The sequence below is a fragment of the Toxotes jaculatrix genome, chromosome 6 (assembly GCF_017976425.1).
Source record: "Toxotes jaculatrix isolate fToxJac2 chromosome 6, fToxJac2.pri, whole genome shotgun sequence".
NCBI lineage: Eukaryota > Metazoa > Chordata > Actinopteri > Toxotidae > Toxotes > Toxotes jaculatrix.
Window position 1 is genome coordinate 21,060,279 of NC_054399.1, and position 22,354 is coordinate 21,082,632.

Sequence of the window (22,354 nt, forward strand, 5' to 3'; positions counted from 1 at the left end):
CCATATTTACGAGCACAACATTACTCTCATGTGGCACTGCTACAAGACAACGATCTATGAAAGTACGGTAATATCTGTTTGTCATGACTTAGTGTGAAGAGAAATGTGTTTCTCCAAAAGAGAAAAAACTGCCGTGACCCGGATTCGAACCGGGGTTGCTGCGGCCACAACGCAGAGTACTAACCACTATACGATCACGGCGAGCTATCCTTCGGACAGTGTGTCGTGCGTTTTTTCTAGGTTACTTCACTGATGTAACAGCGAACGTATTTTGTCTTGTATAATATCGTTGTTCGAAAAATGATCTAACGTTCACAAAGGGGATAAAATCAGGCTTAAAATAGAGTTAGGACGCCTCAAACACTTTCAGTGATACCACGGTGAGCAAGAACGTTCACGCTGAAGCAAAGATCGTATATGTGTAAAGTTTCATCACTCAAACTGAAATTGTGCACCACATTCTACATACAGGAGAGACGCAAACCGTTCATGCGGCCCACTCTACGAATTCTTTGAACGGTAAAGTCTTATTTCTGGTTCTTAGCGTTACTTTCAGCCTTGGTGGAATTTGGCCAAAATAAGTGAGAAGATAAAGGAGTCCATTGGCTTCAGTGGTGTCGAAAAAATAAGATTGGAGTGACACATTCTATTTTTTTTTTAACTCTCAGGATATAGGCGTGGCTTATGACAGTTTAAAAATGTAGTCGTCAGCTGATTGGTTAAGGCTCATGTATTCATATGGTTTTGATGTATTCTCTTTACCCATTGGACAGGTCGTAGCCATGCATCCCTTGTGATTGGCTGAATAGGCACACGACCGAATTTCAAACTAGGTCGTCTTTCAGTGTGTTGTTGAAGGAAGCGTGTTTAACGTTTGCCAGTCGGCTAACGTCGGAGTGTTAGTAGGCTATCAGTACTAGCAATAGCACACATGAATTGCTTGGCGTTTTAAAAAACAAACAAACTACGTAACATGTAGCTAGCTGTTTTTCACTTAAAATGACTGAAACGGCGACTTCAACACGGAGAGGATTTCTGGACTTCAGTCCAGTGAAGAGAGACGACGCTAACAAGGAGAATGATGTTCCGGTTTTGAGTTTGATCCAGTTCTCAAAGGCTCCTTTTGTCACATTTGGAACCGTAAAGTTGGGAACCTCCAAGTCGGCTGTTTTGCGAATTGAGAACCCAACGGAGGATGCAGAAGCGGAGGTTACCGTGGAAAAGATCCCCTCAAGTAAAGGCTTTTCTGTGGACCACAACACGTTCACGATTCAGGTATGTTTTTAGCTACATCACAGCATTTCTCTACACGAAGGGAGACAGTCATCATAGAAAGGGTGACCCAAATCAGTAGTATTTATAATAAATTATTTTTAATCTTACACTACTGAACTGCAGCTACCATGCTATAGTTTGTCCCTGGCCGCAGCAAGATGAGGCAGGCATTACCACGTCCCACAGAGCCTGAAAACAAAGCTGATGCTCAGGAGCATTGTTTTGCCAAATGTCAGAAATCAAGTTAACAAAACTCTCTGATTCCATTGTAAGACTTGCAGTTCGTCCATATCCTACTTTGTGCTTTGTGTTTGCAGCCTGAGGGCTCTTTCAGTTTGACAGTAACCTGGACTCCAACAGAAGAAGCTGGAATCAGAGAGCTCCTCATCTTCAATGCCAATGGGGTCCTCAAACACCAGGCTGTTCTGCTGGGGAGAGCAGAAGCACCAAAGAAGAAAAAGGTAAGCCAGACATGAGGGCTTTAACATTTACATATTATTATTATTATTATTATTATTAGATAATTTGTAGCTCCAGCTCTAAATCATGTGTGTTTCATTGCAGGTCTCTTTGGGGCTTCATAGAACAATAGAATAATCTAAGGGGAAAACAAAGATTGATAGAATATTGATGTTAAGTTTTTCATTCTTTATGTTCTTTAAATTTTTTCTCCTTTTTTTTTAAATTACCAGAAAAGCTTATGGGACACAATCAAAAACAAAAGGGAGAGTGAAAAAATTGCTGGTCCAAGGGGAAAGAAAATGGAGCCCCCCCTGAAGATGGCGGCCAATAAAACCTTCCAAGTGTCACGAAAGCCGCAGTACAAACGTGACAAACCACGCAGTCCATTTGCTTCACTCAATGAGGGCAAATCTGTCAGAGAGAGGTCCCTCACGAAGCAGAGTCCCATTGAAGACCACCCTCGGAAATCAGAGGAGCACAAGGCTTTAAATCCCAAACAGAGGCAACAGTCTCTGGCCTTGTCAGACCAGGAGAATGTGCATCATGTTCAGAGGAACTCTCCCGTCGTCCTACTTGTCCCGGCCCTAAAGCTGATGGACTCTGGCAGCACGTCTGCTAGCCCGAATGCCTTGGAGAGTAAACCTGTAAACAAAGATCTCACCAAAATACTTAACAGGACACTTTCACCTATCGGAACACCAGAGAGGCTTAAGAAGCTCATGCCTTGTATTCAGTCAGACAGCCCAGTTCCTGCCACTGTTAAGTCTGTGGCTGATCATGATGATGCTAACAGAGAGTTAACTGGAAGCCCAGTTCTATCTTTGAAAGATGCACTGGCCCTCATTGACTCTGACCTGAGCCACATCAACACCAGTCCTCGAGACACTAGTTCTAGCTGTGACTTTTCAGATTCACTGGAATCCAAAAGTGGGAGTCATGACTGCGGAGCTGACAGAGACGTCCTCAAAGCATTGCCTGAGAGCCCAGAACTGTCAGAGTCAAATGAGCCAAGATTGACGTTCTTTGTCAGCAAAAAGGTTGTTGATTTCGAGCCACAGGCCGATAAGGCAACAGAAGGGGTAAAAAAGGCTTCTTTTACCTCTGCCACAGTGACCAAGTGCAAAGCACCAGTGGAGGAAAACAATCTGAGTGGAAGGAAAATAAGAAAGTCCAGGCGAAGGCTCTTGGAGAAAACACTCGAACTGTCTGACAGCAGCAGTCAGAGTGAGTCGGGACCAAACACTCCAAAACTTCCTGTTATACACCCAGACACAGGAACTAAGGGATGGCAAAACTCTGAGGTGACCAGCCGTCCGTGTGATGACACACATCAAGTCCTGGAGTTTACCTTTTCCAGCCCTACTCCACGGCCTTGCAGCTCAGCTGCACCCGTCATCTTCCCTGTCACCTCTGTTCCATCTATGGCTCCTACTCGCTTCTCTTTCTCAGTTACCTCACCGCCTCCTGCAGTCCCTGCTTCTATTTCTTTTACTGTCACCTCTCCATCACCCTCAGGCTCTTCCTCTCCTCTTCACTGCAACCTCTCATCAAACCCTAGAGCGTATGAGCAGTCTCCTACTGTTTCTGCAGCTCCCGCCGTTCAGGAAGAGTCATTTCCCATTCACATGGCAGTGAAGAGCAAGAAGAGGAAGAGTGAAGAGTATTTGAAAAGTGATGCAAAGCTAGAGGATGCTGGGAAAACTGACCGGCTCAAAAGGAGCAAGGTGGTGGCTACAAAAACTGAGTCTGCAAAATCAGTGCAGGAGAGGAGAAGTGCATCACAGAGGCAACAGCAGAGAACGTCAGGTGAGCAAATGTGAAGTAAATGTATCTTGAATGTTTGTAAACTTAGTGTAAAACAATATAAATTAAATCAAAATTTCTTGAATGTCTGTTCAAAAATGTCAAATGACAAAAATGTTCTGGTACTTCTGTTTAAAATAAATCTTGCTTGCTTCTGAGCCTTCTGTATTTACTGTAATGCTTTTTTTTCCCAGGCTCAGTGCGCTCAATGACTACATCATCTCTGAAGAGCACAAGGTCTGCTGTTCCTGACCAGGCAAAGCAACGAAGCTCCAAACTCACCTCACGAGGTATGAAGTGATGTGCAGTAACCTTCTGAAGGGGAAGATCTTATAAATAAGAGCTGATATCTGTTCTTGTAGCTTGTAGGTCTTTCAGTGAGTGAGGGTTAATTTGTATTCATTGGAGAGAGATATTCATATCTTAGCAAAAGACATAAAGCTAAGATTCAAACCAGTGAGGTCCATATGAATTATAGTCTTTTTGCGTATTTTCCAGCATAAATTGTAATTAAATTAAAAAAGACATTTTTCTGTTTTTCACAGGCGCTCCATCTCTGAAGTCATACGGTGCTTCATCTGTGAAGATGGCAAAAGTTGTTGCAGTAGCTCAGTCAAAGCTGACCTTTATAAAGCCGACGCAAACAGGTATTTGATGCTGGGAAATTGTGAAATGAGCTTTTGTGATGTTTTTGCATTTGTTTAACTGTAAAATTTCTTCTTCTGCATCCACCCTCTTCTTCCAGCCATACCTAGGCACCCGATGCCGTTTGCCGCCAAGAACATGTTCTATGACGAGAGGTGGATTGAGAAGCAGGAGAGGGGATTCACATGGTGGATCAACTACGTCCTCACCCCAGATGACTTTAAAGTCAATACTGAAGTTGCTAAAGGTAACACCCATCCACTCAGAAGGCTACCACCGCTCTGGGGAAACATATTTCTTAATTAAAAGAAGCAGAAATAACAACTTCAGTTTAAGGAATATAGAAATGATCATGCATGTAGAGTAGCTTGCTCAACATTTATTGAGTCACAACATTTTACAACTTAATTGCAGTAATTATTGTTGTGGACTCTTTATTTAAATAAGCATCTCAACTTTGTACAAGGGCCTTTATAAGTCTCAAACATTTTTCATGTTTTTTCTTATGTAGTGAGTGCTGCGTCTCTTGCGATGGTCAACGATGACAACTTCAGTGTGCCTAAAGCTCCCACCAAAGAGGAGATGTCGTTCAGCACCTACACAGCCAGACGGAAGCTGAACCGCCTCCGTCGTTCAGCCTGCCAGCTATTCACATCTGAGGCCATGGTCAAGGCTATTCAGAGGCTCGAACTGGAGGTGGAGGCCAGGCGGTTGCTCGTCCGAAAAGACCGCCATCTTTGGAAGGACATAGGTGATTATGAAACCCACTGATGTTGTGTGTTTATATGCTCTGAATAAGCCTGGAAGTAACATGATTTTATTTTTTATTATTATTTTTTTTTTTCAAAATTCTCAGGTGAACGCAGAAAAGTTCTCAACTGGCTTCTTTCGTACAATCCACTGTGGTTACGGATAGGGCTTGAGGTATTCTGAAATGACCGTTCTTTCTAATACTTTTTAACATTAATCATTTCAAACAGTGTAGTTAGCCTTGTCACCATCCATGCTAAAAACAGTGTTCTGCTTATCCTCAGACAATCTACGGGGAGTTGATCTCCCTTGAGAGCAACAGCGATGCCTTGGGTCTGGCTATGTTCATCCTCCAGCGGCTGCTGTGGAACCCAGACATAGCTGCTGTATTCAGACACCCCAAAGTTCCTCACCTTTACAAAGATGGTAATTTAAGAGCATTACTTATTATGTTATGAACCAAAGGCTGCAGTGTTTTACTGTTGTAGGAATATTCTGAGGTGGAGACTTTCTTTGGGAACTACTCATAGTATATTTAAATCCAGTAAGTAATTAAGGGGACATTGCATGGGTTATCAGCCCAGGTTCCCGCTTCCCATAGCCAACATAAGCCTCTTTTCCCTTATCATAAACAAACAGAAATACAAACTCTAATGATGCAAATTGAAAATGTAGGTATGAGTTGAACCTTAATTAAATGACTTCACCAAACAAAACAAATTCCAAACTTTTTAATTTCCTGCTGACAACTATGACATTTTCAGCAGATATCTCCTAAATGACAGCATGTAATCAGCCATGTGATTAGTGCGCATGGTGCTAAAAATAATCTGCACATGAGATGAAAGTCTCTCTAACTAAAGGCACAGTGCATGCTATAGGTTGCAGCTGATTTCCCATTGAATTGGCAATGCTGTAATAAATTTAAAATGAAAATAATGTAAGTTATGTCAATTAATTTTCTCTTCATAGACTAATCAATTAATCAAGTAATGGTTGCAGCCCTTAATTTAATATTTTCTGAAAGGGATTAAAAGTCACTGTTTTAGTGAGATATCCCAAATTCCCAGACTTAGCTTTTATTCCCAAATTCAACTAGGAATATACTTCGAAGTTTCAGACCTCCTAAAAAATTCAGATTTGCTATATTTCTTAAGATAATGGTCAAACTTCAGTGCTTTCTGTTAATTTGAAATTTATGGAATCCCACGTTACTTAAAAGCACACACTTTAAAGTTAATTAGATATTGTGGTGTGTCACTGGCAAATTAAAAATTTAAATTAAGAGTTAAAGTACCTATTAAATCTTGACATTTCAGAAAGTTGTCTCTACTATGTACATTTTTGAACTTGCGTAAACATCTGTTTACATTTTCTGGGTTAGGCCACGAGGAGGCGCTGTCTCGCTTTACGCTGAAGAAACTGCTCCTGCTGGTGTGTTTCCTGGATAAGGCCAAAGAGTCCCGGCTGATTGAGCACGACCCTTGTCTGTTCTGCATCGACGCAGAGTTCAAGGTAGGCCAATGCCTTCCCCATGTCAACAAACAGTAAATACATTTAAAAAAATGAAATCACTGTCTCATTAAAGAGCAAAGATAGAGCCATATCACATGAGTCAAATCGTAAGTTGATCTCTTACATCATTTTAGTATTTGTATTTTGTCTCTGTCAGGAAGCCATTGTTTATTTATTTATTTATTTAACTGTCTGAGATCCGTCTGAAAAGGGAGGATATGCATACTCCACGCAGAGAGGCCAACAGGCTGGCTGGTTCAAACACAGAGCCTTTTTGTTGCTGTCAGGCCACAGTACTAACCACTGCACCAAGTCTTGTTCCCTCAGGGCTTAAATGTGTGTGACAAATGTCCGTTATACTGATCACTGAAGCCAATAGTGGGGCACAGAAACACTCGATCTGATTATTCAGTCTGGTAGAGTGAAATGCAAACACATCTTTGCCTTTTTCATTAGTAGTATAAGATTTGAAATCATTCATAGAAAATACTGTGGTGGGTCCATTTGCTTTAACTACCCAAACAAACGGCACCAGAGTCAGTTTGGAAGCAGACCGTACTAACCGGGCAAACACCAGGGTTTGTTTTAACCGATCTAAACAGGTTAAGGTGTGAAATCGCCCATAGCAATATTTTATGCATGACACTTATTTTTCTTTCTTAAACTCACATTTTTTTTAACTACAGTTTACATCATTGCATCATTAACCTTTGCCATGCTGTGTTCTTTTTGGTTTCTTTTCTTCTCTTTTTATTTTGTATAGACAAGTAAAGACCTGCTCCTGGCCTTCTCCAGAGACTTCCTGAGCGGGGAGGGAATCCTCCCCCGGCACCTCAGCTACCTCGGGTTACCCGTCTCCCACGTTCAGACGCCCCTGGATGAGTTCAACTTCGCTGTGAAGAATTTGGCAGTTGACTTGAAATGCGGCATTCGTCTAGTGTGAGTAAGATGTCGTGAATTTAATGTGATGCTCTGATCCCTGTTGGATATTTGATTTTCTCAGAGGTCAGGCTGAGCTCCACGGCAGTATCTCAGTGCTTCAGCAGAGCTGTTTCAGACCAGGGATTTCCTCCCTGGGATTCTTCCTGAAGGATGGTCTCTCTCCTGTTGATAAACCAGTATTACTCTCTGATAATAGTTCAGGCTGTTATTTCACCTTCAACCAGTTTCTCAACAAAAATCTCATACGTTTAAACTGACATCAGGCTATTCCGTATAAAACTTAAATTTGGTGTTAAGTATATTTTTTACTAAACTTGTTCCTGGAAAATATAGTTCACCACTGCTGATTTTCCAGATGGTAAAATACGATTATTTCATAGGATAACAGCTTGTAAAGCAGCTGATTAGGGGTAGCCTGTGTACCTGGTCAATAACCATGTAGATCATGTTCATTGGTGAATTTAGTATCTCAAACCATCAGCATTCATAGACTCAACAGTACAAGGAAGATGCCAGGTTCACCTTGTAGTGAAAAAGTGCCACAGTAACAAGAAGTCAAGTATAGAGACGAACAAAGATCCTTGTGGATCATCATTATAAAGTAGGCTTTTTTCATGTCGGGCTTCCTTCCAGGCGTGTGATGGAGCTTCTCATCCAGGATTGGAGTTTGTCGGCGAAGCTCCGTCTGCCAGCCATCAGCCGCCTGCAGAAGGTTCACAACGTCGACATCGCTCTGCAAGTACTCAAAAGCAAAGGGATCGACCTCAAGGATGAACACGGTAATTATAACTTTCCTCCTGAGAAAACTGCAAAACGGGGCAGACGCTCAGCCTGAAAGAATGTTTGCCCTCAACAAAATGAGATTCAATATTTTTAACCACTGTGTGATGTCTTCAAATGACTTTTTCTCCATCACAGGGTCACACTCAAGGCTATTAAATTTACACTGATGTGAAACAGAGAAGTTTCTCATATTTGTGAATGAGGAACCAGAGAATGTTTTTGCTTAGTTGATTCTGGTTCAATGTTATTTAAACACTGTTTTTTTTATGTTCAGGCTCCACCATTGATTCCAGAGATATTGTGGATGGACACAGAGAGAAGACATTGAGCCTCTTGTGGAAAATCATCTTCGCTTTTCATGTGTGTATCCGACTTGGCCGATAGTTCACAAAATTCATGTTTGTTTGTTTTGTTACCTGTGAAAAGAGTTGATCAATCTGTAAATAATCTGTTAAGGTGGAGGTGATTTTGGATGAGGATCAGCTGAGAGAGGAGATTGGCTTCCTGAAGAGAACCTTGAGCACCAAACGAAGGCTGGTGTCTCTGAGGGCTGATCGGGGCCTTCAGCCCAGTCCTGCAAAGACCAGGGTGCCGTACGAGCACTGCAGCACTAAGATTACCCTGCTGATGGACTGGATTCGCACTGTGTGTGACTTCTACAATCTGAAGGCGGGTTTGACATTTTTGTTTCCAGCTCAGAGAAAATCATGACATGTTTGGAGTTGAGTCTGAATTTTAAGTCGTTGTTGTTTCTCTGCGAGGACCTTGTATTCACTATATTTCTGACATGACACCAACACAGCACTGACCTTGATCTAAACATGGCACAATAAATAACATCTTCACTACTGTTGAGCTTATTTTTGTGGCCCTAAATCACTGTCACATTCTCTTAAGCTTAAATAAATGAAGTCTGTTGTCTGTGTGTGTGTGTGTAGGTGGAGAACTTCACTGTGACGTTCTCAGATGGCCGCATCCTCTGCCACCTTATCCACCACTACCACCCCTGTCTCCTGCCAGAGGAGGCTATCAGTCACAGCACCACACAGACTGTCGAGTGCTCACCGAGGGGCCGCCTGGAGCTCAGCGGCTCAGCAAGCGACTCTGACAGCTCCTTTGACTCCTTGCCGACAGGCCTGCACGGTACTGTACATGTCAGCTGTGTGCTGTGTCTTCAGTGCAATTGTCTGATTGGATGCGCTTAAAAAAAGGATTTTTATACATCACTTGTACATCACAACATTTGTTTTACATTAGGGTATGGAAATAAGGACTTTGGTAAGACTTTTGAGACGTTTACGTTTAAGGCTAAAGAGTTAATTGTAAGTTTGAAAGCTTGAATGTATGACTTCAAAAGGAAGTAGAGAGAATGATTTGTGATGACAGTGTCTGTGTTATGTGTTATGTTGTGACCAGGTCCTAATTCTCCATCAGTAGAATTTAAAGAGCTACTGGAAAACGAGAAAAACAACTTCAGGCTGGTCAACGCTGCTGTGGCTTTCCTGGGTGGAGTTCCTGCCATGATCAACCCAGCTGACATGTCCAACACCATCCCCAATGAAAAGGTGAGACCAGACAGCTGGTTTTCTCCACCCTCTGCCGAACCACACACACACACAGAAGCTACAGAGGCTGGGTTTTATGACTTTTAAGAATTCAGCTTATTGGAGAAAACAGACTGTGTTCTGGTCCCTGAGTGCATTTAAACACTCTTATAGTGTCTTTCACAATGTTTAATTTTAATTGGAGTATTTTTTCCCTATATGAGCACAAACTAGAGAATGTTTTTCATGTTCGTAAGTATTGATTGAACTGTCCAGAATCATAAATGCAGTCTTGGAGTTATGTTTTGCTTAAAGGCACAACTAAAAGACCAAGTCTGCATCTAACAGCATTCAACAAACAAACAGTATCTCTGTTTTTTTTTTATTTTTTTTTTATTTTTGGCTGTTTACAATCTGTTTTATAAGGAGCAAATTCAGGCTACTCTGTGAGGGATGAAAGGTCTTCACTCTTTCTCTCTCTGTTACTGCCACAAGATTTAATCCCTCTGTATCCACAGTGCGTAAGAAATATATACTGAAAAAAAAAACCCAAAATGTCTAAAAAGCGACGTTAAGACCAGAGTAAAATACTGCAGCTCTGCCTTCATACACGTTTATTTCCAGGTTGTGATGTCTTACCTGACCTTCTTATGTGCTCGTCTGCTGGACCTGCGGAACGAAACCAGAGCAGCTCGGGTCATACAGGGCGCCTGGAGGAAATACAGACTAAAGAAAGATCTGCAGCTCTTCAAGGTTGGTTCGGTGTTTGACACAGCTGCAAAGTGATTTAGTTTTATTTATCTGGTTTATTTGATTCCAGTTATTTTTGCTGGATGCCATGACGCAAATTTAACTCAGTCAAGCAACTGCTGTTTTAGTTAGATTTTTATATTATTGACCACTTGTTACAGTAAAAACTAAAAGGTGCCAGTTATTAGTTGGTTGGTCACGATTGCTCTAGTGCTGTTTCCAATGTAAATGGCTTTTTCCTTTTTTTTTTTTCTCTTCAGTAAGTTCAGAATTTTCATTTCTGTCTCTCACTTTGCACTTTCTGAAGATTTATGTTTAAGTTCAGTTAAAGTTTACTCTGCTCCAGTATTTCTGATAAGTTGCATTGTTTCTCAAGCTGAACTTGTGCCATGCTGTGTTAGATACTTGGCATAGAAAGAAATATAAAAACTAAAACTGATGAACAATAATAAGTTTATCTTATTTCTTTATTTTGTTTGGGCACAGGAAAGAAACCTTGCTGCTGTGAAAATCCAGTTAGTTGTGAGGAGTTTTCTCCAGAAGCGCCGAGCAAAGAGGCAGAATCAAGCCGCTGTTATCATCCAGTCAGTCTGGAGGGGCTATGCTGCCCGCAACAGGTTGAGGCTGAAGAAAGAGGCTCAACTTCGGGCTCTGCAGCATGAAGCAGCTACTGTCATCCAGGTAGGTGTTTCTTACATATGAACAAACCTGTTGGCAAAATGTAAATGACCAATTGCATGGTAATCTGTTTACACTTTTTGACAAGGTGTTGAATCTTGATTTGAATACAAAAATAATTGATGCTGCAGAACGAAAAGAATTTGCCCAAGGACACATTGATGTTGTTCCTTAATTTTTATGTTGTCTAGACAACATTTGTGATTTTGATTTTTTTGGACAAAATCAATGTCTGTCCATTTTGTTCCAGCAAGGACACTTGCTGCATAATGAAGCCTGCTTGTGTAATTGTTCTTTGAATAGATGGTTCTTATCTTGTCCACACAGGCTCAGTGGAGGATGTTTTCAGCTATGAGGGCTTACCAACGCCTCCGATACTACACCATTGTTGTCCAAGCACAATGGCGAATGAGGAGGGCAGCCTCTGCTTACAAAAGAATTTACTGTGCGGCCACCGTCCTTCAGAGACACTCACGAGCATGGGCTCTTGCAAGAAGAGATCGGGAATGTTATCTGGCTCTTAGAACGGCAGTGGTGAAATTACAGAGAGCGTACAGAAGATGGAAAGCCCAGAAAACTGAAAAGGAAAACTGTGCTGCCAAAGTGATACAAACCATGTTTAAGAAATGGTACAAGGAAAAAATGGCCAAAAGAACCGCTGCTGCTGTAAGGATTCAGTCTTGGTACAGGATGCAGAGGTGCCTCCGTCAATACAGAAAGGTCAGAAGAAGCACTGTGCTCATTCAGACTCGGTACAGAGGTCATGCACAGAGGCGCTGGTTTAAGATGCTGAAGCTACAGCACCACTCGGCTGTTGCCATCCAGAGTGCCTTCAGAGGGTATGCTGTCAGAAAACAGTTGGCAAAAATGAGACATGCTACAGTCATAATTCAGCGCTGGTTCAGAGCCACTGTGAAAAGAGACATGGAGAGGAAAATGTTTGTGAGGCTGAGATATGCTGCTGTTACCATACAGGCAGCTTATCGTGGAAAAGTGGCTCGGGAGTTGCTGAAGAAACAGCACGGAGCAGCAACGGTGATCCAAGCGGCTTTTAGGAAGTATGCTGCCCAAAGGCGCTACCTGGTCTTGAGAAATGCTGTAGCTGTTATACAGCAAAAATACAGAGCCACAATGTTGGCACGCAAGACAGCGAAGGATTTTGAGGCCCTTAAAAATGCTGCACTCATTATACAAGCTAACTGGAGAGGCAGAGCTGACAGGAAGAGGATAGAAAAGAGGCATCGGTGTGCAACTATGATACAGGCTTACTACCGTCGGCACAAAGCGCAGGCAGACTACAGATCAAAGAAGGCAGCAGCTGTAGTCATACAGCGTCACTACAGAGCTTATGTGGCTGGAAAGGAGATGAGAGCCACATACCTGTACAAGAGAACAGCTTGTGTTACTCTTCAAGCTGCGTTCAGAGGCATGAGAGTTAGGACAGATCTCAAGAAAAAGCACCAGGCAGCGACTGTCATTCAGTCTTCAGTCAGGATGTTTTTATGTAGGAAACGATATCTTCTCCTTCAGAGTGCAGCAATTATCATCCAGAGTCGATACAGAGCTCTTCTTCTCTGCAGAACACAGCAACATGAGTACAGAGAGCTAAGGCAGGCCGCCCTGAAGATACAAGTTGTCTACCGTGGATTTAGAGCAAGAGAAGAACTGAGGAAGAGGCACAATGCTGCCAGAGCAATCCAAGCTCAGTTCAGGATGCACAGAATGCGTATGGCTTACCTTGCCACCAAGTGCGCGGCCATCATTATTCAGGATCGCTACAGAGCCAAAATGCTCAGGGATCAACAGGTACAAAAGTACAAAACAATGAAATCAGCGGCTGTAGTCATCCAGGCAGCATATCGTGGCCACATGGCCAGGAGGAAAGTTGCAGAAATGCATCGAGCTGCTACAGTCATTCAGAGAAAGTTCCTCACTCTCCGAGATAGGAACCGGTTTCTAGCTATCAAGGCGGCAGCTTTGGTTTGTCAGCAGAGATACAGAGCAGCGGCCCTGGCAAGAAAACACCGTCTGGACTATCTGTCAAAGCGCGGAGCGGTCATTTGTCTGCAGGCAGCCTACAGAGGATATGAGGTCAGAAAGCAGCTGCGCATCCAGCACACAGCAGCTGTAACAATTCAGTCTCACTTCCGTAAGCACCAGCAAAGAATCTACTACAAGAGGCTGTGCTGGGCTGCCAGTGTATTGCAAACACATTACAGAGCAATTAAAGAAATGAGAAAGGAGATGCATGCCCTGAGTGCCAAGAGAAATGCTGCTGTTGTCTTACAAGCTGCCTTCCGTGGGATGAAATGCAGACAAATTATCAAACAAATGCATCAGGCTGCCAGTGTTATCCAGAGAGCTTACAGAGCCCACTGTGAGCGCCGGCAGTATCTTACTTTGAAATCCTCCATCCTCACCGTTCAGCGGAGGTATCGGGCCACTGTAGCAGCAAAGGAGCAAAGGCAGCGATACCAGAAAATGCTCAAAGCTGCTGTTGTCCTTCAGGCAGCATACAGAGGACGGCAGGTCAGGAAAGAGATTGCTCATTGGCATCGGGCCGCCACTGTGATTCAGTCTGTGTTCAGAAAGCACAGAGAGGAAGTCAAATTTCAGGCCATGCGACTGTCCGCCATTATCATCCAGAGACACTATCGGGCCTGTGTTCTTCAGAGGCGAGACAGAGAAGACTTCCTGAAAACGAGACGTTCTGCTGTTGTTCTTCAGGCAGCTTTCAGAGGTCATCGTGTGCGAAACAACATTGCCAAGATGCAGAGGGCAGCTGCTGTCATTCAAGCAAACTTCAGGAGACATAAACAGCAGTCAGCTTTCAGGAGACAACGCTGGGCTGCCTGTGTCTTACAGCAGAGGTTTAGAGCTCGGAGACAGAGAAACCTTCAGATGAAAGATTATCAGCACTGTAGAAAAGCAGCCATTGTTTTGCAGGCTGCATATCGTGGAATGAAATCAAGGAGGAACATCAAACAATGTCACTATGCTGCCAGTGTTATCCAGAGAGCTTACAGAACACATTGTGAGCACAAGCAGTATCTGAGCTTAAAATCCTCTGTCCTCACTATTCAGCGGAGGTATCGGGCCACTGTAGCAGCAAAGGTGCAAAGGCAGCGATACCAGAAAATGCTCAAAGCTGCTGTTGTCCTTCAGGCAGCATACAGAGGATGGCAGTTCAGGAAAGAGATTGCTCATTGGCATCGGGCCGCCACTGTGATTCAGTCTGTGTTCAGAAAGCACAGAGAGGAAGTCAAATTCCAAGCCCTGCGGCTGTCCGCCATTATCATCCAGAGACACTATCGGGCCTGTGTTCTTCAAAGAAAAGAGAGGGACAGCTTCCTGAAGATGAGATGTTCTGCTGTTGTTCTTCAGGCGGCTTTCAGAGGTCATCGTGTGCGAAACAACATTGCCAGAATGCAGAGGGCAGCTGCTGTCATTCAAGCAAACTTCAGGAGACATAAACAGCAGTCAGCTTTCAGGAGACAGCGCTGGGCTGCCTGTGTCTTACAGCAGAGGTTTAGAGCTCGGAGACAGAGAAACCTTGAGATAAAACATTATCAAAACTGCCGAAAAGCAGCCATTGTGTTACAGGCTGCATATCGTGGAATGAAATCCAGGCAGATCATCAGAAGGAGTCACCATGCTGCCAGTGTTATCCAGAGAGCTTACAAAGCACACTGTGAAAGAAGGCAGTATCTTATCCTAAAATCCTCCGTCCTCGCTATTCAGCGGAGGTATCGGGCCACTGTAGCAGCAAAGGAACAAATGCAAAAATACCAGAAAGTGCGCAGAGCTGCTGTTGTCCTTCAGGCAGCATACAGAGGCCGACAGGTCAGGAAAGAGATAACTCACTGGCATCGGGCCGCCACTGTGATTCAGTCTGTGTTCAGAAAGCACAGAGAGGAAGTCAAATTCCAAGCCCTGCGGCTGTCCGCCATTATCATCCAGAGACACTATCAGGCCTGTGTTCTTCAAAGAAAAGAGAGGGAAAGCTTCCTGAAGATGAGATGTTCTGCTGTTGTTCTTCAGGCGGCTTTCAGAGGTCATCGTGTGCGAAACAACATTGCCAGGATGCAGAGGGCAGCTGCTGTCATTCAAGCAAACTTCAGGAGGCATAAACAGCAGTCAGCTTTCAGGAGACAGCGCTGGGCTGCCTGTGTCTTACAGCAGAGGTTTAGAGCTCGGAGACAGAGAAACCTTGAGATGAAACGTTATCAAGAAGTTAGAAAAGCTGTCATTAATCTACAAGCAGCCTTCCGTGGAATGATATCCAGGAGAATCATCAAACAAAGGCATCGGGCTGTCAGTGTTATCCAGAGAGCTTACAGAGCCCACTGTGAACGAAGGCAGTATATGAAATTAAAATTGTCCGTCCTTGCCATTCAACGAAAGTATCGTGCAACTGTAGCAGCCAAAGCCCAAAGAACACAGTACCTGGAAATGCGCAGAGCAGCTGTCATCCTTCAGGCAGCACAAAGAGGCAAGGAGGTGAGAAAGGAGGTTGCTCGTTGGCATCAGGCTGCTACTGTGATTCAGTCTGTATTCAGAAAGCACAGAGAGGAAGTCAAATTCCAGGCCATGCGTCTGTCCGCCATTATCATCCAGAGATATTATCGGGCCTGTGTTCTCCAAAGACAAGAAAGAGAAAAGTTTCTGAAAATGAAACAATCCACCATCCTCCTTCAGGCAGCATTTAGAGGGCGGCACGTCAGGAGGGAAATTAGCCGACAAAATCAAATGGCCATAGTGATCCAGTCGTGGTGGAGATGCTCTGTGCAGAGGCGTATCTTCCAGATGAAGAGAGAGGCAGCTGTGACACTTCAGCTGAGAATTCGGGCAGTGCAGCTTGGCAGAGTGGAGAGGAACAACTACAAACGAATGAGGCAAGCTGCCATCACACTTCAGAGACACTGCCGAGCCTGGATTGCAAGACGACAGGTAATGGACTTTATTTATTAGCTAGAATTTAGTTTTTCCTACCTCCCCAACAGCCTTTAGTTTACATACGTTCACTGAAAATATCTTGAACTGCCAATCGATCACAGCAGACATGTCTGTTTTCTGTTTTAGTTCATGCTTTGTTAACAAGAGGTAAGTTGAAATGGTGAATAGACAAAACTTAAATGAATATATCGAAAAGAGAGAAAACCACTGCCAGTCTGGAAGGAAGTAAGCATACCAAAATGAGATTTGTAATAAATGGACGAAAAAGAAAGGCTGAACAAAAATCGAAAAATCCTTTGCACGCTAATATTTTTCAGGTACTAGAGGCAGCCAAGGCAGAGAGGAGGCTCCGTTTTACGTCGACAGTCTTCCATCATCTCAGCGCCATAAAGATCCAACGGGCTCTGAGAGCCCACTGGGCTTTGGAGTCGGCTAAAAGACAGATCCATTCTGTCATCACCATACAGGTACAGATAAAGGCTCTGAATGCCATTTTTCAAAACTCAAAATTCGTCACTGAGAAGGATCACAGTATTTCTTGAAATGCTTCCTTTGTCTTTTCTTAGCGCTGGGTGAGAGCGAGGCAGCAGAGGAGACAGTATCTGGACGACAGGAGGAAGGTGGTTATAGCCCAGCGAGCAATCAGGTGCTGGTTAGCACGTCGCCATAAAGCTGCATCGGTCATCCAGCAGGCCGTCAGAAAATTCCTCCTTCTCAGGCGCCAGAGGAGAGTTCAACAGGGCATTGTCAAAGCTCAGGTACTACAGTCAGGGGTGACTTTGGCTTTGGCATCACAACTCGAGTGCATCATAACTGAAGGCCCACTAGCTCTTGACAGTCATGGAGAATGGACTTTGATGGAGACTGCAATCCACTAGTTAGGGGTTACTGTAATTATCTGCTATGGCTGGCTGTATGTCAGCTGAAACACCAGTGAAGTTTTTATGTCTACACAACACGTAATGTTTGCTTTGAACTGAATTGATCTACCTGTACAGTCCCCACATCTAGTGGTTTCCCCTTTTGGCATAAAATGGTAAACGTCCTCTGATCCGATGCACCAGTGATTAGGCTCTAATAGTCATTTTTTGTTTTCTTTTTCATTGTTCTGTCTTTTCCCCTCCAGGCTCTGTGGAGAGGACACCGCTCCCGCCGACTGAATGACAATCCCAAGTTGGTGAAGTTGAGGCATCGCTTACGCCAAGTCTCTGCCAGCGTCCGAGAGGAGGACAAACTGTGCAACAAGACGTCGTCTGCACTGGACTACCTCCTTCGATACAAGCACTTCTCCTACATTCTAGAGGCCCTGAAAAATCTGGGTAAGGCCTTGCCGCCTCTGGCAATTTACAAATATGAACCAACTCTAAAGCCTCCCAACACTACCATAGTTTTTGGGCCACAAAGTCGCTTTAGTGAAACCACTTTATTTTTTATTCTTTTGCCCTATACACAGACAAAGATACAGAAAACAACCCAAATCAAAGTGCCAAACAACAAAGGCACATCAGCATAAAACAAATACAGCAGGTTACTTCTCCTTTTCCTACACTGATACTCAATAATAAAAACATATCTAAACTGAAAATAAATGTAAAAGTTTACTGTATGGACAGCTAATACAAAACATTTTGTAGGGTTTACACCAATGAGCAATCATTCCTCCTCTTCTTCATCTGTCAAGTCCACAGTCTTCACATAGACAACAAACCTTTTTAAATATAATGTCAAATAAATTATTTTTATTATATAAGTATCCTTTTTTAATGGAAGACCACTGTCTGATACTTGTTAAGTTTTCCCAAAACAGCGCTGCAGTCAGTGTTTGGGTATGCAGAAAACTAACATTTATTAATAATTGCTCCCTTATAATAATTTCTTTATTCATTACCTATCATAGAGGATCAAGAAAACAAGAATATATTCACATTTGAGAACCAGTGAAGTTTTGCTTAAAAATGACCTTTGATTTTCAAAGTATAACGTCATGCTGTCTTATGTTGACTTTCATATTTTGTTATTGACATTGAAACACTGTGGAAGTGAAACAGTTTTTGTAAAGTGATGTACAGATGTCAAAATAAAACAACCTCCAAATATACCTGCTGTAATTCCGATCTCTGCAATACAGCTGGGCGGTGAGAAAAGGGAAGACTTTTGGCAAGTGTGGAAGAGAGACTTCCTCTTCTGTTATTTTTCATTTTGTGTTGTGAGAACGAAAGTGCCAATCTTGCTAAGGTGAAGCTGAGTTCATTACATACCAGGGTGGTTAACATGTTTTCCCAAAACCTAATGTGTGTAAATCTAAAAACCAATCAAGTGTATGTGCCCCATAGGAAAACAATGTAGAGTGTACTTGCTTGCCGTACAATAACAGAAGACCCTTTATGCGTTTGTTTGCTTGTACAGAGACCGCCACCAGGCTCTCCCCAGAGTGCTGTGAGCGGCTGGTAGAGAGCGGAGCCACCAACACCATCTTCACACTCATCCGCTGCTGCAACAGGAGCGTCCCCTGCATGGACGTCATCACCTTCTCCATCCAGATCCTCCTCAACCTCTCGAAGGTACCTCAGACCCAGAGCTGCCCTTTTTTGTGTAATGTTGCCTTGTAATAATTTTGTCATGCTCAGGCTGTGAAACTTGGAGATAGTGTAAAACACAGCAATCATTTTCCTTTGACATTAAAGTTACAGTTCTTCTCTGATGGAACAGATATATTGTTAATCCTGGCCCCATGTTTATCAAACTTCCAACAACTACGCTTCAGAAGTTTCTAAAGCACCAACTTAGAGAGCTAAAAAAGTACTTCTCAATGCCAAACTGATCACAGGTATGCTCAGAGAAGGAAGAGCCAGAGATGTAGACTGACCTGACATCTGCCATATTGTATATGTTTTCAACACCGAGAATTCAGCTTAACTGAACTTTGAAATCCGAGCAGACGCAAGCTGACAAAAAGTCTCTGTCTCCCGGACAGAGCCAGCCTAGCCAACTTCTTGTTACTAGCAGCTAACTTTTTTTGACATGAGAGCAAAGTTCACACGTTTAATATCAGTGAGTTTAGCTGAGAATGACAGAGGTGATGAGATAGTTTCCTCAACAGCTGTGATCTCTCACTTCCCCTCAGACTTTCTGTTCCTTTATATCAAATAGTTGATGTTCAGTATCAGTTTCTCTTCCGTAAAACGGGCAACTTTTTGGTCCATTTTTTTTTGGTGGTTCCTGTTCCCAAAACTTGGCACACGTCATTGTATATAATGCTGGGACATTCTGCAAAGTTTGCAATTTTATTCATGGGAAGACCAAATATATTTTTAATAATAAGAAATGGAACTGTTCACATTTAATGCAAACACAAAAGGATTCTGTAATTTTGATTGTAAAATGACAACAAATGCGGAATTTTTACTGCATCTATCACATGTCCTCTACCAAGTTAATTTCACAAAGAATCACCCCCCATTTTTTTAATAACTTAATGAATAACTCAATAATGTAAAATAACTTAATGAAGTTAAGACAGTTGGCACTGATTCAGCATCAGGTGTTTGTTCTCATACTGTATGTGAGTGAATAGTATTCTGTTTTGGTTTGGACACTGGACTTTATTCAGTGAGGTGCTTTTTGTAAGAAGAAAGAAAGAGAGGAGGAGAAAATAAAAAGCAGCAAAGTAAACAATAACATAATGTTAACAGTTTACATTGGTTTAAACAGAGCCTTGCAGTCATCCAGGCATAATGTAATACAAGCATTAATGACAGTTTCCACTATGAAGATTCTGCAGCTGGGCCAAGATGAAATGAGATTTAAAATTAGTCTTGTTTCCTGATAACAGCTAAACTGAAGAAAGATTTCCTGTTACTATGTCCCTGTTTTCTCCAAAGCTGGAATTTCCCATTGCCTTTGCATAATTTTGGGCTCTCCATCCTTTTGTCACAGTGTGTTTGTTTGTATTGATTTTTCACTTTGCTTTGTGGACTTTGATTGCTGGACTTGCAAAATAATCAACTAGGCTGTGACAAGAACATTTTGGCAGGGTAGCCTTAGCTTTTGTATCTCTCTCTCTCTCTCTCTCTCTCTCTCTCTCTCTCTCTCTCTCTCTCTCTCTCTCTCTCTCTCTCTCTCGGCTGTTTGGCTGTTCTTAATTTATTTTGAACAGTAAAGATTGATGACAATGCAGATTGATCACATGAAACTCTGCTTCCCACATTTTATTGCCGTGTTGCATTTTTACTCTATTCAGACTTGGCAGCAGCACCATGTGGGGTTTTTTTTGTTCGTTTTTAGTCACAGACAATCAAAGATAAGTTTTTGATTGAGTAAATACATTACACATGTACAGGCACCTTACTATTATCCTGTGTAGAAGACTAAAGCACAACGTCGATTTGAGTTAAAATGCTGACGTTAATTTGCTCACAGTGACGATGCTAGAATTCAGGGGGTCACCAGTGTCACTGGATTTTATCCCATGGGCACCATGTATATCTGTTCTAAATATCATCCAAGCGTTGAAATATTTCAGCCTGGACCAAAGTGGCGGATTCACCAGCTCACAGACTGATATTGCCATCCATGGAGTAAAAGTTGTAACATAGCTAAAATTTACTAAATGTACTGCCACCGCACCAGACTTTTTTCTTTCTTTTTTTTTTTGATACCTGCATACTTTTTCTGTCTCCTTTGAACAAGTCATTAATTGATTTTAATTCCATGTTTGTCCTTTTCTTCCCTCTTTGCTGTCTTCCTTTTCCTCTCCTCCTTGCGCACTCTTGGTTTCCTTCCTCAGTACCATAAGACCATCCAGGCGGTGTATTCGGTGGAAAACTCTGTGGAGACGCTGCTGGACCTGCTGCAGAGATACCGGGAGAAGGCAGGGGACAAGGTGGCAGAAAAGGGCGGCAGCATCTTCACCAAGGCCTGCTTTCTTCTCGCCCTCCTGCTGCAGGACAAGCACCGTGCTGTGGTCCGTAGCTGATAATAATAATAATTGGAAACACCAGTGTTATATCATGTGTTAAAAGGCCAAAATAATACAATGAATAATTGTGAATTGTAGTTTTTGTAAATGTATTGCAAACTTCTTTTATTTTATTTAGGAGGTTATGAAGCTGCCCAAGGTTTTGGAAAGGATACGCAGTATTTACCGCCTCACTGCTCGTAAACACAAGATGGACGCTGAAAGAACTGTTATCAAACAGAAGATGAACGCGTCAATCAACGGGAGCTTCTTTGTTCAAGCAACACCTCGTAAATCCCGACCTGCGCCAAAGTATGTACATTTGTATATATGCTGAATGTGTCTGAGATAGATGCACGTGTTTGCAATGGTAATTTACATCCTGCTTTTGTTTTGCAGGTTTGCACCAGATTGGGTTCTCAGAAAGGACAAGCTCAAAGACATTGTGGACCCTCTCAGGGCCATTCAAATGGTCGCAGACACACTGTCCATTGTGTTGTAAATAGACAAGCTTTTAAATCTTGATTGATCATCATTTTATTTCCCCCCTTTGAGAAAATATTGTTTTATGTTTTTTTTAACAGTACATTTCCATGTGTTCCATGTATATATTAAAATGGATTTGTTTCACAGCAGTTTAATGTATCCTTCTAATATATTTGCCTCCTTTTCCGTGGCTTGATTTACACAGGCAGAGTTAAACCGTGGTGACATGTAATGACAACAAAGGTCCAGTGCACCTGCCGATGGTATGCTCCTATGGATCGTATCCAAAGGTTGGGACAAGTGACCACAGAAATTAATTAAACTGGTCAACAAAACACCCCCAGCAATCACACAGACACAGCCACCCAGATTAGTTAGTGAAAATAAAGATCCTACCAAAAGTTAAGATTCATTAAAATAATTTATTCATACGTCATTTATTTTACGTATTATTTTATGTTTGTACATCTATGAAGCACTGAACTATCCAAAGGCAAAAAAGAGAAAATGGCAAAAGAGTGAATAAGATAAAAAGATAATAGTTAAAAAATATAATAAGGTTTTAAAAAATTATGTTAATTAATAGATTAATAATCCTATAATTAAATGCACAATAAAATACAGAGGTACATTTGCTCGTGCTGTGTGATCCATGAGATGAAACAGTAAAACTAATTTTTATTACCAGTAAAACTGTTACAGATGATGGTGCTGAATTTGAGACAGATAATCAGTGTATTAGTAATTACTAATAGTACTTCCTCATTGTTGTGGTTAATCATTTACATATTTGTCCTACCAGTTCATG

At 42.3% G+C, this 22,354-nt stretch overlaps 1 protein-coding gene and 1 non-coding gene across 3 annotated transcripts; one reads left to right on the plus strand and one right to left on the minus strand.

The window, feature by feature from the left end:
- Positions 1-129: 129 nt before the first annotated feature.
- trnah-gug lies at positions 130-201 on the minus strand. Its single transcript has one exon. It is a non-coding gene; the product is annotated as a tRNA-His (tRNA).
- Positions 202-874: 673 nt separating this feature from the next.
- aspm (assembly factor for spindle microtubules) lies at positions 875-21,695 on the plus strand. Of its 2 annotated transcripts, none has more exons than XM_041040708.1 (26): positions 875-1,275; positions 1,593-1,736; positions 1,968-3,543; positions 3,735-3,830; positions 4,086-4,187; positions 4,286-4,432; positions 4,697-4,936; positions 5,042-5,109; positions 5,220-5,361; positions 6,320-6,450; positions 7,214-7,389; positions 8,026-8,171; positions 8,450-8,535; positions 8,632-8,844; positions 9,114-9,318; positions 9,592-9,740; positions 10,344-10,472; positions 10,956-11,150; positions 11,475-16,097; positions 16,421-16,570; positions 16,670-16,861; positions 17,230-17,422; positions 18,510-18,664; positions 20,890-21,066; positions 21,200-21,372; positions 21,460-21,695. In XM_041040708.1, the coding sequence occupies exons 1-26, from the start codon at positions 1,000-1,002 to the stop codon at positions 21,560-21,562; spliced, it is 9,987 nt and encodes a 3,328-aa protein (XP_040896642.1). In that variant the 5' UTR covers positions 875-999; the 3' UTR covers positions 21,563-21,695. The 2 variants fall into 2 exon arrangements, with proteins under 2 accessions (XP_040896642.1, XP_040896643.1); XM_041040709.1 differs by having other exon boundaries at positions 9,613-9,740.
- Positions 21,696-22,354: the final 659 nt, after the last annotated feature.

Coding starts and splice junctions, on each gene's coding strand:
- aspm (XM_041040708.1), top strand. CDS start 1,000: ATGACTGAAACGGCGACTTCAACACGGAGAGGATTTCTGGACTTCAGT. Junction 8,536..8,631: donor AAATCATCTTCGCTTTTCAT/GTGTGTATCCGA, acceptor TAATCTGTTAAG/GTGGAGGTGATTTTGGATGA. Junction 17,423..18,509: donor AGAGGCCCTGAAAAATCTGG/GTAAGGCCTTGC, acceptor TTGCTTGTACAG/AGACCGCCACCAGGCTCTCC.